The sequence below is a fragment of the Carlito syrichta genome, unplaced genomic scaffold (assembly GCF_000164805.1).
Source record: "Carlito syrichta isolate Samal-C Ts95f unplaced genomic scaffold, Tarsius_syrichta-2.0.1 Scaffold316182, whole genome shotgun sequence".
Taxonomy (NCBI): Eukaryota; Metazoa; Chordata; class Mammalia; order Primates; family Tarsiidae; genus Carlito; species Carlito syrichta.
In genome coordinates, this window is record NW_007260278.1 from 207,675 (window position 1) to 224,952 (window position 17,278).

General features: G+C 34.7%; 1 protein-coding gene across 1 annotated transcript in view; it reads left to right on the forward strand.

Moving 5' to 3' along the window:
* Positions 1-17,278, forward strand: part of CSMD3 (CUB and Sushi multiple domains 3) — a 509,139-nt gene that overhangs the window by 138,257 nt on the left and 353,604 nt on the right. Inside the window, exons 14-16 of the mRNA XM_021706867.1 lie at positions 3,428-3,619; positions 8,175-8,301; positions 10,338-10,540. Of these exons, the coding sequence (XP_021562542.1) occupies positions 3,428-3,619; positions 8,175-8,301; positions 10,338-10,540 (522 nt within the window). The remainder of the gene's footprint in view (positions 1-3,427; positions 3,620-8,174; positions 8,302-10,337; positions 10,541-17,278) is intronic.

The window sequence follows — 17,278 nt, forward strand, 5'->3', positions numbered from 1 at the left end:
TATGTATGTCGTGACACTCTAGGAAGTCAATGCTGCAAATTAGTGATTTGATACCAGTAAGTTTATATATGCCTTTTTTCTTTATAGTTTAACTTTAAATTAATTTGCCCAAGAATCTATGCCTATAAAAGATGCAAATATCTTTTTGATCACCATATAATTTAAGACACAAGTAGAAGTTTTCTTTTTCTTCAGTAGTTTTGTCTCAAAATAACTGATTTGTCTCATTCATGAGGCTATCTAGAAAATTCTTTATAATCTTCTCTTCTCAGAAGTTATAACTGATAGAATCTTGTATCTAACTATCTAAATATCTTTTCATGTGTATTATATTATCCATGCCACATTTTTATATTTTGTAAAACATTAAGGACAGAAGAACGGCATATCTAGGGATCATAGATTTTGATGTATTAGTATGTTGTTTGGTTTAAATTATGAAGTCTCCTTTGTAGTTCTTTCAGGATCTTAACAGTGCACTGTGTGATGACTGTTGTCTTTTTTTTTTTAACATTTACCTTTATTAATTTTGCTCTAAATACACAAATGAGATATTTTGGACCTAGAATGATGTGCTGATAATGATGATGATGACGACGACAATGCCTGAGTTAGCTCTCCTTTCACTCAGTCTTTACTCCTGTAACAAAATGATGAATACCTGCTGAAAAAATCCTTTACACACATGACTAGGCAAAGAGAGAAAAAAAGGGGGGGACTGTTCTGTTTCAGGTAGCTTTCTCCCTCTCTTCTCTTGAAAGGGAGAAAAACTTTTCTCCACGGGAATGGAATGGAAAGGATCCAGGGTTCTTACTCTAACCTTTTGGAACATAAATCTCTCTCTCCAAAGGCCACATTAGCCTCCTGTGTTTCCAGCTTTTATAACCTAGAGATGTCTGTAATATCTGGGTCTCATTCTTCATTGAAATTTACCTAACTTTTTCACACTTAAGTAAATCTCTTGCTACTCATACAGTTGTAAATTAACTTCTCAAGGGTTGCTGTCCGCCCGGGGTCTCAGTTTTCAGCAAATTCATTCAGAAAGCTCAACTCTGTAAACACAAAAATAGTTTCTTCGAATCTTGGAACAACATGTAGAAAGTTTCCTTTTTTTTTTTTTTGGCTGTGAGAATTTTTGAGAACTGTACTTTTTCTGAAGTAGGTAGAATACATAACTTCAGAGTTTATCAAGCTGATTACTATGTTACATTACCTCTTTTTTTGGGGGGAGTTGGAGTCTCACTTTGTCGCCCAGACTGGAGTGCAGTGGCCGCTCCTGGCCATCGCAGCCTCGACCTCCTGGGCTCCGGTGATCCTTCCGCCTCAGCCTTCTGAGTAGCCAGAATTACAGGCGTGCGCGACCATGCCCGGCTAATTTTTTTTTTTTTTTTTATTGTAGAGATGAGGTCTCACCTGCCCAGGTGGGTCTCGAACCTGCAGGCTCAGGCAATCCATTCACCTCAGCCTCCCAAAGGCACGGGATTACAGGCTGAGCCACTGAGCCCGGCTTACATTACCTCTTAATAAAGTATATTTTAAAAATGAGACTGTTCACTTCTAATTGTATATAAGTAGAACAGTCTAAAGTTATATTTGCAATAGACATTTTTTACTTGTAGAGTTATTTCACATATGTTGTCTGAATTTAAAATTTTTGATGCTATGATGCTAGCAGTCATGTTGGTCAGTAAAGAAAAACCTGTTTCTCTTCTCACAACCCTTCTGACACCACATGTATATATTTCTTCCTCATGCCAATCAATTCTCCAACACCCTGGTGTGGGGGCAGAAAGATGTAATATTTTTCCTCACCCTCATAAGGGCCAACACTCCTATAACCAAAGACAGTTTAACAAGAGAAAAACCTATCAAATTTATTTAATCAAAGATTTACAGGATATGGAAGCCTTCAGAAATGGAGACCCAAAGACCAAGTGAAAACTATCTGTTTTTGCGATTAAGTTCAATGAAGAATGGACAGTCTTGTAGACGTGTGATTGGACATGAAGGGAATAATCTAATGGTAATAAACTGAAGGAGGAAGCCCAGGAAGGGTTGACTGTTTAGATTCTTCTGGGCCTCTTTGTGTGTCATTACTTTCTTCAGAGTGTGGGGCAGAATCCCTATGGAGTGAGAGTCTTCAAGGGAGAAGAGAAAAGGTTGAGAGAGACCTTTCAAGTTTTGTAGCTTACTTTGGAGAAGAGAGGTTCTAGTTTCTATGACCTCCCTTGGGGAAGAAGAATTCTAGTTTCTATGACTAGCTTGGGAGTAGAAAGAGGGGTGAGAGACTGGAGAAGTTCAGAGAGTCCTTGCTTCTGAGGTCTTCTAATCTTTTTTAGTTCAATGTAGCGAGAATGCCAAAGTGCTATACTTTGGAGTATTGTATTTGGAGTCCCAACACTTGACACCAACAATTCAATTCCATTCAAAAACTACCTGGAGTTAGTGTAGACCCTGAAGTTTAAGGGCTCAGTTCTACAAGACTGTCCCCACTCCAAATGCCAATTTCAAGTCTGGGCCTCTTGTACATCTGACTGACAAGCTATAAATTAGGTGTTCCCCAAAACTCCACCTTGAGCTCAATAATTTGCTAGAACACTCACAAAAATCAGGGGAAAATGTACTAATATTTAATGATTTTTTATGAAGAACACAAATGAAGAGGTACATGAGTGAGGTTCAGAAGGGTCTCCAGTACAGAAACTTCTGTCCCCATGGAGGTGAGGTGCATCACTTTTTCTGCATGTAGATACATTCACCAACCTAGATGCTCTCAGAACCTTTAATCTAGGATTGTTATGGCAACTTCATTACATAGATATAATTGGTCATTGATTATTAAATCAATCCCCAGCTTCTCTTTCCTCCCTGGAGGGGTGTATGTGTAGAAGTGGGTAACTGGGGCTAAAAGTTCCAGACCTTTAATCACATGGTTAGTTCCTTTGAGTACTCACACCCATACTCTAAAATTCACTTCATTATAGAAATTCATGCAATGTCTTATTTTAAATAGCAAAGAGAACTCTCTCACCCTTATCATTTGGGAATTCCAAGTGTTTTAGGAGTTCTGGGCCAGGAACCAGAAACAAAGAGCAAATATGTATTTCTTATGATATTGCAATATCATTGTCAGAATCTAACACTGTAAATCACTTGAAACTGGCAGGAAACTTCATACTACAAACCATGATGTCTTCAAATAGACTTTAGGATATCATTAATACATTTGAAAAATAGAACAAATTCTAATTTTCAAGAAAAATGACCTCTTTATGTTTACTGTACACTATCAAAATTAAATGTGGTAAAAGTAATATGACTAGGAAAAAGTATTTAATCTTACTAAACATAATAAAAGGGACAATTTGAATAGTTTTAAATCTTCCTGCTAAATTTTACCTTTAATCAATTTATATTTTTCTCTCAGGTTTTGAACTTTCACATTGTGAAGATCCTGGCATTCCACAATTTGGTTACAAGATCAGTGACCAAGGCCACTTTGCTGGTAGCACTATCATTTATGGATGCAACCCAGGCTACACGCTCCATGGAAGCAGTCTTCTCAAGTGCATGACAGGGGAGAGAAGGGCCTGGGACTATCCTCTGCCTTCCTGTATTGGTAGGATACTCTTTTCGATTTTCGTTAAATATATCTATGAAACTGTTATCAAATTATACTCTACATGTTTAAGTGAGTCTGTTCACACACAGTTAACACCCTATGTCAAGAAGTTAATTAAATCAAAGTTTTAGTTTTTCAAAAGAAAATTCTTGGAAAGCGAGAGTCCTTTCCATAATTTTATCATTATGTACACTTTGGAGGTGGGGGGGATATGGTTTGTATTAAGTCATTTTATTTCTGCTATCTTGATGTAGAAGTTACTGGCTACAAAAATGGTAAGTCTTTTAACCATTCATATGTATTGAATTTTTTTTCTGCTTCATAGATCAAGCAGGTTCCAATAATAGGACAACAAAGAAATACTACTTTTTAACAAAACACTAGTTAACTCTCCAACAGGGAACAAACATACAGTGATTCTTTAGCAATTGTATTTCTTGATGGTATTTATAGAGGCAAGAATTCACTCTGTGTCAAGCCCATAAGGATAAAATTGACTTGAACCTTTTTGTCAACAGGTTTATTGAGGTATAATTGATATACAAAACTGCAATTATTTGATGTTTATAATTTAGGAAGTTTGGAGACCTGAATCTTTTGAGACAAGTGGAAAATTTCTCTCCTTTTTTTTCCTTTGATATAGTCCATATAGAAATTGCCACAAAACTTGCTAGAATACAAATAGAAAAAAATAAAATTCTAGTCATTATATGCCTTGCAAATAATTGCACAGTTTTTCATGCCACAAAACTTCTGTTAAGTTATTAAAACATTGATTCATGCAGAAAACAAACATGTTTTTATGCAACCAAAATGTAATCACAGTTCTTTTTTTTCAGATGGCATCTGAATTTTGGATAGATTATGAAGATAATATCTAAAATAATAATCAACCTAAATTGCCAAAGCTTAGGATTCTGGAATATGATCAACAATCAACCCATTGGCATTGGTTATGAGAAAAATATATCACTGATTAATGCTCTCTGATGTTGTACTCCTTGATGTGATTATGAAATAGGTTCAGAAGAGCATTAAGGAGTTTAATAGCACAAACCTTTAAGCTTGTAAATATTGACTTGCCATGTTGTTTTGAAATTTTAAAAAATCACAAACAAATCCATGGAAAACATGTATTTTCAATGTGTGTCGAACCGAGCTGAGGATAGTCTCTGTTTTCTGGAAAGAGTTTATACAAATGGGAAGATATTTGGTATGAAAATAGAAGATTTTAATTATGTTGGCAACAAATCAATGCATTTTATACTTAGTGACTTGATACTGCACAAGATTTCATAGGAAGGAAAAACTTTTTTAAAAATGTTAAATAAACAAATTTAGCAGCTGTAAATAGTTGGACACATGGTGAGGGAGGCTGATGATTTTCATGATAACAGAACATGAAATTCTATTTTACGTGGTGTTCTCTACTAGCAACAATTAATAGCTTTACCAAATGGTCTAAGATTATGATGTTCTGTGCTCATTAAATTTAAGTATCCATTATGGCTATATTTTTGCCTCTGTCAAATAAGAAAGCTTTTCTTAATTATTTAGATTGCTTCTAGGTAATTATGTTTCTGAAGCATATACATTGATTAAAAAAAATTAATTTTTGAAGCATGGAAGGATTTAACTGGAAGGATTTAACCTGGAAGGATTTAACTGGAAGGATTTAGCTGGAAGGATTTAACCTGTGTCCCTTCTTTAAACATTGTATTTCATTTTTGTTTTGCAAATATAAGTCTTCCATCAGAATATGAACTCCAATGTTATAGATAGTGTATCACACTGACTCCTTTAATGTCAAAATGTCAAGTGATATTTATAGCAAAGAAAAATGGGAGGAAAAGTAGTGTTTAAATTCAAGATGCAATCTAGGGCATAAAACTCCATCTGACTAAAAATTAGTCTAGAGGAATGAAGTATCAACTTTGTTCTCAAAATAAATGTATGTCATTAATAGTGATAAATCATAAAGAAATGATGGAAAATGAATTAATATAGTTACCTAGTTGAAGGTTGTCCAACAAGATTTTTGTTAAAAAGGAAAAGCTATAAGTGACATCTTAAATACATACATATATATGAAAACAAACAAACAAACAAAAAAAGAATCACTTAAGCTTGTTACTATATATATAGGAAAAGCTATAAGTGACATCGTAAATACATACACATATATGCAAACAAACAATCACTTAAGCTTGTTATTATATATATAAGCTCAGAAAATATAGTTTATTTAGAAAGTAAATTGGAGAGAGGCAGAGAGAGAGAAAAGATTTACCACCTCCCCAAGGTAGAAGAGGGGGCTAAAGCTAGGAAACATGGCCTGGCCATAGCTCAAAGAGTTGCATGCCACACTAGAGTTTACCAAAACAAAGGACAGTACTAATATATTTTACTTACTTTAATCATCACATGCTGGGCTCAGTGGCTCAGGCCTGCAATCCTAGCTCTTTGGGAGGAAGAGACAAGAGGATCGCCTGAGCTCAGGCATTCCAGACCAGCCTGAGCAACACAGTGAGACCTCGTCTCCACAATAAATCAAAAAATCAGCCAGACATGGTGGCGCATGCCTGTAGTTCAAGCTACTTGGAAGGCTGAGGCAAAAGGCTCACCTAAGCTCAGCGAGTCGAGGCTGCAGTGGCCATGAGCATGCCACTATACTTCAGCCAGGGTGACAGAGTGAGACTTTGATGCAAACAAACAAACAAAAAAAGAATCACTTAAGCTTGTTATTATATATTAGATTAAATTAATGCCACAATATATTATCTTAGCCCTCTATGGGTACATTAGTCGGAGTTCTCTAGAGAAACAGAACCCATAGCGTATCTCTATCATCTATCTATCAATCTATCTATCATCTGTCTATCTACCTATCTATCTAGAGATTTTTTTTTTAATGACTTATGCAGTCAAGGGAGTTGGTAAATTCAGAATCCACAGAGCAGGTCAATAGGTTAGAAACTGAGGCAGGAGTTAATGTTGCTGTTTGTTGTTGTAGTTGTTTTCTGGAGTACAGTGGCACGATCATGGCTCACTGCAGCCTCAAACTCCTGGGCTCAAGCGATCCTTCTGCCTCAGTCTCATTAGTAGTTAAGATAGAGATGCGTGCCATCACACTTGACTACTTTTTTTTTTTCTTGTAGAGACAAGGTCTCACTATGTTGCCCAAGATGGTAAGCAGCAGTTTTGAGGAAACATTTCTTATTTTCCTAGAAAACTTAGTTTTTGCTCTTAAGATCTTCCAACTGATTGAATAAAGACTGCTCACATTACTGAGGCCTTCTTTACTTAAAGTCAACTGTAGACATTATCCACATCTATAAAATGCCTTTACATGTGGATAAGTACTTGCTTAAACAACTGGGTATTCTATCCTGGCTAAGTTGACATATAAAACTAACCATTGCAGTGTGGTACAATAAAATATATAAAATCATTGAAACAAATTTACATGCATATATGCAGCCTACAGATTTGAACCATTAGATTCTAGTGTTATCAGGTCTCTTCCAAATGCTATTGCTTTCAATCTTTAACCTTTTTGATCTAATTATAATAATACTCAGAAACAAGAAGTTTAATTCAGCCATTGAATCTAGGATGGTATGTGAATTGTCAGAATCAAAATGGAGTCACTTAAACCAAAAACCCTGACAAACAGAGCTGAGGAAGGCCATGCACATACACCGAAAATAAGAACTATCAAAAAATACTCAAATGTATGATGCATTACCCAGTATCTCCCTTGTTTCTGGTGTTTAGAAGTGTAAACCAATATACTAAAATACTTAGTTTCTCTCTTCTCCAAAACAGAATTCTTTTTAGAGTGTCTGCTTACTGAAGTAAAATCACTTCTGACTTCCCAATAGGATTAAATAATATTAAAATGGAGAGGGAATCCCCCCAAAGATAAAATTTCAATTATATCGTATGACAATACTTACATTTTTAATTCAATGCCTTTTATAAAAATTAGAGATCATATTAAATCAAAACCAAACTAGATTTAACCAAAGTAAGAAATGTAATAAAAAAATGCCACTTTGACTTTTGGGAGATTAAAAGGGAAAGAGTTTAGAATGATATAAAGGGGAATAAAAGGACAATGAAATTTAGAAGGCCTGAGGGAATGCAGTAAAGATTAGTTTTTTCTCAGAGGTGGGGTAGCAAGATGATGAATTATTCAGCCTGCAATTTGCTAGCAGTGAGCAACTTGCCATCTGTTTCCCTTTTAAAATTATCATTATTTAACAACACATCTTAAAATGTTTGGAAGCCCAACTCAGAGGTTTTGAATGTGCCCTTTTAAAAATTCTTGATTAGATTGTTTTATTCTCTTTTATGCGATCTAACTTGAGACTCTACTATTTTATTATATAGTAAGTTCTTGCTTCAATAATACTCATATATTAATCTGAAAAAGTTTATACCATTTTATATACTTTCAAAAAAGATGAAATCAATCTTTTTCTCTTTGATGGGATATTTGTAGATTGTTTTAAAAGACTGGCTTCAAATTTTAATTATTTTTTATTAGCTGAATGTGGAGGTCGTTTTAAAGGAGAATCATCAGGAAGAATCTTATCTCCAGGTTATCCTTTTCCATATGACAATAATCTTCGTTGCATGTGGATGATTGAGGTGGATCCAGGAAACATTGTCAGGTAAATGGATTTCATTTTCTCAAAATCACTGGGAGTCTGAATTACCTGATAAGCCCCTATATAAAATCAATATCAAAATCTTTCAATATCTTTAATCTTGGCAAGGGAAGACTTGGTTTTCATGTGCTTAAAATGCGAAAAAAATTTATTAGTAAGAGTTTCGATTTATGAATTGCAGGAGTAACTCATATATCCTCTTAAAACAAAGCTTTTCATAATTATAGGGGGACATAGTGGCATCAAGGACTGGTTTTGAGAAAGACAGTTTTTCCATGGACCAGGGTAGAGGGGGATGATTTGGAGATAATTCAAGCACACAATATTTATTATTCACTTTATTTCTATTATTATTACATTGTAATATATAATGAAATAAATACACAACTCACCATAAAGAAAACATAAAAGGTGCAGATGGAAGTGGTAAGTAAAGTAACGGGCAGGCAGTCAAACTTCACTGCTTATGTTAATCTGTACTTGCAGCCACTCCCCTAGGCTAGCGTCACCACCTCAGCTCCACCTCAGATCATCAGGCATTAGATTCTTATAAGGAACGTACAACCTAGATCCCTGGCATGCACAGTTTACAGTGGGTTCGTGCTCCTATAAAGATCTAACGATGACACTGATATGACATGAGGCAAAGCTCAGGAGGTAATGTGAGTGATGGGGAGTGGTTGTAAATGCAGATGAAGCTTCCACTTGCTGCATCTCACTTCTTGAGGTGGGAGAGCAGGGAGGACAAAGAGGGCTTGAGGGGATTGAAGACCTCTGTTCTAGTGGCCTTTATTTGGACACCATCATTTTGACAGATATACAAAGTTATGCAGATTGCTCTCATAAGTGCAGCCTCACTAACATTTAAAACAAATAAGAATAGAAAGGAGCTCACCATACTCTGTTATGTCGTGACCCCCTTCAATGAGTTCAGAATTATTTTCCCCTAAATCAACACCATTCTGGTTTTCAAGGCCACCACATGCTTTCAGTTGCAATTTTACTATATACCTTTGGCTGGTATCCTCTTTGACATGTGAACTAATTAATGTGCTATCACTCATAAACAACAACTTTAAAACTTAAGAATGGCTACTTTATATAAATGGAATTTCAAACAGGCTTCTAGGTGATGTGCTCCCATGAGCTGATGCATGCAGTATGAGCAGGTAAGTACTTCTGCTAGGTAGTGTGGAGAACTCAGAATAGACTACACTGGATCTATCTCCAGTTTATTCATCTTATATTTAAATTATGCATTATTTTATGTAAATACTAGAATTATTGAGATTGAGAATGGTAAATTCAATGGAATCCTAAGTTTTTTAAATTAAAGAACAATATTTGATATCAAATTGCAACCCAAGTTTAAAGTTGCAAAATTCATGTATCAAACATAACCATGGCATATACAGAGTTGAGCATATTAATAATTAGATTTATAATTTTTATAGTAGACACAAAATGCATCAGATGCCAATTTTGTCAAGATTAAACTAAAGCAAAAAAGATTTAACAGGAAACAGTGGTAAAAGTGTGTACTGTAGCGTCAGATAACTTAGTTCAATTTATGACTTTGCCATTCTTTGAGCAATTATTTTATCTATCTAAATTCGATTTGCTGCATTTGTAAAATTGAGATAAAATTGTTGCTGCTTCATTGGATCATCATAATAATTGTAGAAAATATATGTAATGCATTTTGCACAGTGCCTGGCATGTTAAAGATTCTCTATAAATGTCACCTGCTGTTATCACACAGTTAAAATTCATGAACATTGAAAAATGTATACCTGAGGTTTTTGTAATTTGCAAAGTTGATATAATAGTGTATCTAATAATATTCTAAAGAAATAAATTATACTGCTCAAGAAAAGTTCATTTAGGTTATGCATACTGTTTACAAAGTTTGTTTTTTAGATCCTAGTAAAAAATGAGCTAAAGGCCCTGAGTAAAAGCCACAATGTATATTTGTTCTAGTTTCCAATTAAAACTGAATCCTTGTTTAAAATAATCAGAGATATCTGGTTCTCCTACAGCCTGCAGTTTCTTGCTTTTGATACGGAAGCATCACATGATATACTTCGTGTTTGGGACGGTCCACCAGAAAATGAGATGCTCTTAAAGGAAATCAGTGGGTCTCTAATTCCTGAAGGAATCCATAGCACCCTCAACATAGTAACCATTCAGTTTGACACGGATTTTTATATTAGCAAATCTGGATTTGCAATTCAGTTTTCAAGTGAGTTTATGTTTTTTCATTTCTTTACTTCAAAATAAAAGACTATTTAAGTAGTCTTATGAGCTTTACTGTTAATAATGTTAATTTTAAATTTTTAATAATTTTAAATATTTCTCTGCAGTTAAGGTAACATGTACTTGGAAAACACAAATACAATTCATTTTAAATATTTATTGTTGGGACCTTCTCTGCAATTGCCAAACCAATTAACATTAAAGTGAAAATACTGTTTAAATAATTCAGCTAATAATATAATTATATTGCAAAAGCTTGTAATCTGAAAATACCACAAAACTGTATATTTTAAAATGTGAAGTTTTTGTAGGTACAGAAGAAAATGAGTAATTACCATTTTAAAAAATGCAACACTACATTTTTACTAATTTTCTTTTCTTTTTTAAAGATCTTAATTATATATTCACAAATATTTTTGACAAAAAACTCCAGACAACTTTTAAATTAAAGATTTCCTATAAATATAGATAGCATTCATTGTAAGTAATATAAATAGTATTTATTGTAAGTAATTACCACGTTCTCAGCTTTTTTGTTTGTTTGTTTTCTTGTTATGACACTGCTAAGTGGTTAAATATATGTTGTTCCAGAAAAGGGATTTTAGTTTAGTGGTTAGAGAAAATGAATGAAAACTCAAACATTTTAAATGCTATTTTTACTCCTCTTGTCAATGCATATGATCTCTTTGAGCAAATCATCTAACGGATCTTCTATCTGTATAGTCTTAAAAAGTTCTACTATAAGAACTATCAAGATTTCCAAGATCACCAAAGAAAAGAGTGAATGTGCACTCTTGGAATGTGCCTGAATTTAATTTCTGGTTCCTTATCAACTGCTGACTTTGGACACCTTGTCTCATTACCCGAGGCTGACTTTTCTAATTGGCATAGAAATAATAATACTTATCTCATAAATAGGTTACTAGGAATAACACAACCATGTATGCACAGTAGTTGGTACTGAGTATATAGCTGGTGCCTAGTGAAACATTATTTTACATGATTAAATGTAAAATTGAAAGATTTTGAAAACAATGAAAATAATGAAAAAAGCACAAAGGACTTTTGAAATGAGTGTCAACAAAATATAGCATTTCAGGTAAACAGCTTATCAATACAGCTAAACAATTGACTTGGCAGGCTTTTTGTTCATAGGACGCAATTTGAAATAATAGACTAATACAAATGAATCAGGTTGTGTTACATAAACCAAGCTTCTGGGAAGTAGAGGTCAATATCTGTGAATTTGCACTTTAAATACATCTTTTGAAAAAATAATAAAAAGGAATAAAAATCAAAAAATTATTATATAACTGGTGAGCATATTATGAAGGCAGATTTGTTAAAGTGCTGGTATGAAATATGTTGCTTCTATAACCTTAATAAAACTACCTTTATAGTTTTCTTTTAAGATGAATAGAAATTTGTACTACTGATTTTAGCCTTACAACTTACCTATACAGCTGGACGTGGTGGCTCATGACTGTAGTCTCAGCACTTTGGGAGGTCAGTCGGGAATACTGCTTGAAGCCAGGAGTTCAAAACCAACCTTGGTAACATAGTGTGACCCCCCTGTCTCTACAATATAACAAAGCAAAAATTTAAAAAAAAATCTATCTACTTAAATGAAGTAACATTGAGAATTAATACATTGTGAATAGCATCCATCAATAAAAAATAGCTTATTAGAAATGTTTTGTACTTGTGCTTACACAACTTTCCAAGTATTTAGTTTTGAAATGGGAGAATATTTTTTCATGAATGAAGTCTTAATTGGTGCCAACAAGCATGATAAATGCTTTATATATATGATCTCATTTAATCCTCACAAAACCATGTAACATATGGTATATCACACCCATTTGTCAAATAAATGTGTTGAGATTCAGAAATGTAGTTAACTTGTGCAAGGTCATGCTACTAGCAGATGTTGGGAGTTGGGTCTCAAACTCACATGTGTCTGAAAGGAGATTAGCACCATGCTTGGTACATAGTAAATGCATAGTAAGTATTACTGTTATTACTCCATCATTATTCTAGAAGCATGTGTTAATATGATAGAGGAAATAGAAAGTTTTCAGTTATGTGTTATTCGTTGCAATGAAGTTCTACATCTTAGTCAACTTGACTTCTTGACTATGATCTGAAGCACCACATTAAAGGTCACACTCTCAAACAAATAGGCGACAAATACAAGTAAGCAGTGAGTAGGGTGGAGCATGCTTATGTCCATTTGAAAGGGACAGTTGCTTCCTCTGGCTCTAACCATTTAGTCCTGTAGGAAGACAGGCTAATTTAAAAATAGAACTTGAAATAAAGAGTTTTAAATAGTCAGCTAATTTTCAAAATAAATAAGTAATAGTAAAGATAATGTAAATGGACTATATGCCAATAAACCACCATAGTGGGTCAGATTTGACTTGCAGATCAAAGTTGGCCTCCTCAGTGCCTTACCTAAACTACTCTCCTAGTAAAATTTATTTCATCCTACTCATTCATTCATTGGTTTATTCATTCATTCTTTTGGTCATTCAGTCTAGAAGTATCTCTAATTAAGTCTCAAATACATCTTCCTTTTCACTCAAATCTTAATTTCAAACTCACTCACACACACACACACACACACACACACACACACACACACACACACACACACACACTGCTGCTTTCTATCGCCAAAACTTCTTTCGCCTTAAATGCTATTTCTGCTCCCTTGTGCTAAATTTTGTTCATTCTTCCAGACTCAGTGCCAAGACCCCTCTTCACTAAATCATTTTCAACTATCCCATACTCCTTTCGTTGGTTGTAGCTTTTTTCTCCCAAATAATGATTAGAATAAATGGTTTAGTAATTCATTGTTCTGAAGGTGTTTTAATTATGTGATCTCTGCTTCCCCAAATACATCATGAGTGCCTTTATCTCTTGAAATGCCTACATAGAACAAAGAGTTTCTCTAGGATAACCATCTAATTTATTGTCCAAATCTAAAATTTTTTAGAGTAAGAACTTTGCTACTAAAAATTATGCTTGGCAATAGACACAAACCAGGACAGTCCTAGATGATCAGGAAGTAATGTCACTAAAATTGTCAGACTTCTATTTGGGTCCCATCCCCCTCAGTCCCCACCACAATTCCCATTCCTCTTTTGAGCACATAACTGTTGTTTTTTGAGAGTCAAAATAACCAATTAAAAAAAAAAAAAAAAGATGAGTCAGGCAATAGTAGCAGATCTATAGAAGTTGGTGCAAAGTGAATTTAACGGAAATGTAGGTCACATACCAACTTTATAATTATTATCAAGGCACAGCCAGTGGCCCCTGACTTTTATTTCATGATCTATTCATTCTTTGGAGGTCTGTTGCTTTGCCTCTTGGTATTACAGTATGCCAGGCACTTTTGCTTAATCAGAGCTACTTAAGTCTGACATCGTCACTTCATGCTGTCCTGTGTGCCGTCCTTGCTTCACAGCAGTCAGTCTCTATATCCCTGCTTAAATCTGTAATCTGCCTGTCTTGTTCCACTTTAGTTCCACAGGGAGGACATCACTGGGCATCATGCTGTTATTTGCCCATAGAATAGTTGATTTTGACAGAGCATTTTCTATGCTCTTCACTCTTTGACCTCTCCGTTAAGAATCTGCCCCTGCTGGGTAATACTGAACACTAAAGCCCGTAGCTTATATTGTAAATTCTCAAGGAAATAGATCCCTTGGCTGTGAGAGGTTGAGTCCCCCACTTTAATGGACTGCATGGTGCCTCTGCCTTTGTTCTTGGCCTTATTATTGCTGCCTGCACTGCTGGAAAAGTCGACTAGCCACTCACTTCACGATCCATCCAGCCAAACCTTCCCCGCATTTCTCCCTAACTGATCTTTCTCAAATACAAATTGGGTATCATTCCTCTGTTGAAATTATTTAATGGTCACACAGATCTAAACTCAAAACTTGGCATTACATTTAAAGCCCCCACAATTTGCCCCCAACCTACCTGCTGGCCTCATGTCCCACTATTCATTTATATACATCCAGCTGTCTATTATGTGGTCCTGAAAAGACATTATCCTTTCATATTTCTGCTTCCTTTGTAAAGTCTCTTCCATATTTCTGGAACAGCAACACATTCAACATCTACAAATTCTTAGTCATTTTCCAAGGTTCAGTTCAGATGAGACAGTATCAGTGGACTCCCAGGCAAAATCACTCACTCCCGCATTTGCACTGTTCTAGCACTCTGTGCTTATTTCATTAGAACCATTATATGTCCCTGTTTGCTCAGAACACTCTTGGTTGCCTGTTGTCTCAGCATACTGACTAGTTAGGCATTTGACCTATATTTTTCCTTTTTAACAAAGTATCCTTAACTAATAGTACTGTTAAAATAAGTCACATTCTATTTGTTAGATCTCACCTTGTATTTGATCTTATCTGACAGTGTGAGACATATATTTGCAGTGCTCAGAGTAATTATAACACACGGTTTAATCTGAAAGACAAATACTGATAACTCATATCTATTCTCAACCTTTTCCAGATGCCAGGTAATTCACACCTCCCTTTCAAGGATAGTATGTAGGACACTTATAGATAAAATAAAACTTTCTTCAGTACGAACACATAACCCATCCATTCTGGTTTTGGATGGCAGCAAAAGAAGCATTTAATGCTGCTGCCCTGACAGCTATTTTGTATAATAGCCATTATTATAGCTGTTGTATAATAGCTACAGTCTTTGCTGTGGTTAGAAAAATACATAAACCAGGCCAGGCACGGCGGATCATGCCTTTAATCCCAGCACTTTGGGAGGCAGAGGTGAGAGGATCGCCTGAGCCCAGGAATTCGTGACCAACTGGGAACTTGGCAAGACCTCGTCCCTAAAATAAATAAAAAATTTAGCAGAGCATGATGGCACACACCTGTAGTTCCAGCTACTTGGAAGACTGAGGTGGAAGGTTAGCTTGAGCCTAGCAGGTCGAGGCTGCGGTGGCTGTGAGTGTGCTACTGCACTCCAACTTGGACAACAGAGTGATATGAATTGGCAGGATTAATGGAAAATATGGGAAATACTGGGGGCACCAAAAATGTATACACAGTTAAAGAGATGTTATCTATGTATTACTTTTAGTTTGCTGTAATCAAAAGTGTTTGGTGACTTATGGTAACCACTTTGAGCACCACTTGTGATTACATAAGTCAAACATGACTTGTATTCATCTGCAATTTTAATAGTTTTTTCCTTTCCTAAATGCATATGCTTTTTTTTTTTCATTCTCTGCATGTGTCCTTGAAGTACATGCAGAAATAGAGGCTGGGCAGTTGAGTTATACACTTATAATACTCTTACCATGAGTATAATTTTATTTATTTTATATGTAAATTTGAAGTTAATTTTTATCATGAATTATTTCATTATTGTGCAATAGACTTGGATGGCAGTAATGACATTTTTTTAAATGTACGTTTAATGAAGTAGTATGTACTAAGTATTCATTTCATAAGAAAGCTGATGTCTAAAAAGAAGGTCAGTTCACCTGAAGAGACTGTCAAGAAGTTCCCAAGCAGAGATCAGCAAGGATATTAGATAAACTTTTCCTTGCCAAAATGAAACTAACCCCCCAAAGGCAGCAGAAAATAATATAGAGTAATTTTTATTTACTATTTATAAATCCAAGTAAGTATAGCAGAAACACATTTTTTAGAAAGCAGAAGTGCCACTGATTCCATTTCAATAAAACATATTTGGATAAGTGAAAAACTTTTATGAAAGAGAAATCACGTGCTGATTGTTTTTTCTTCTGTACAACCAGAAATTAGTGAAATATTGAATTAAATGAGACATTATTGCTTTGCGTATCATGCTAATATTTTATAGGCTAGTGAAGAGGGCAGTTTTAAATGCTAAAATATGAAACATAATTAAATGGTTATTTGAAGCCGTGACAATGCGTTAAATACATTTCATCATTTTAAAGTACCTGATGTGTTAAATACGTCATAAGCGTTTTAAAATACCTATCGTCCACAGCCATGCACTTTGTATTTCAATTTTATTTTATTGTGATGGGAACAATTAACATGAGATATATACTTTTTAAACAAAGTTTTCAGTGTAGAGAACATTATTCTTGACTATAAGTACAGTATTGTGTAGCCAATCTCTAATCTTATCTTGCTTAACAGAAAGCTTATACCAATGGATTAGTAACTCCTAATTTATCCCTCCCCTCAACTCCTGGCAGAAACCACTTCAATCTTTGATTCTATGACTTTGACTATTTTAGATAACTCATGTAAGTAAAATCATGCGGCATTTGTCTTTCTGTGCTTGGCTTATTTCACTTAGCATAATGTTCTCAAGGTTTACTCATGTAGTTGCATATTGCAGAATTCTTGTTTTTAAGATTGAGTATTCTATTGTATGTTTATGCCACATTTTCTTCAACTGGCTATGTACAACTAGGCTGTTTTCACATCCTAACTATTGTGAATAATGCTACAGTGAATGTGGAAGTGCTAATATATCTTTTGCATAAATACCTAGAAATGGGATTGCTGGATCATATGGTAGTTCTATTTTTAATTTTTTGAAGAGCTTTCAGACATTTTTTCATGGTGACTTCTCCATCTTGCATTCAACCAACAGTATGCAAGAACTTTAGTTTTTCTTCATTCTTGTCACTTGTCTTCTTTTTTTTTTTTTTTTGAGTTGGAGTCTCACTCTGTCGCCC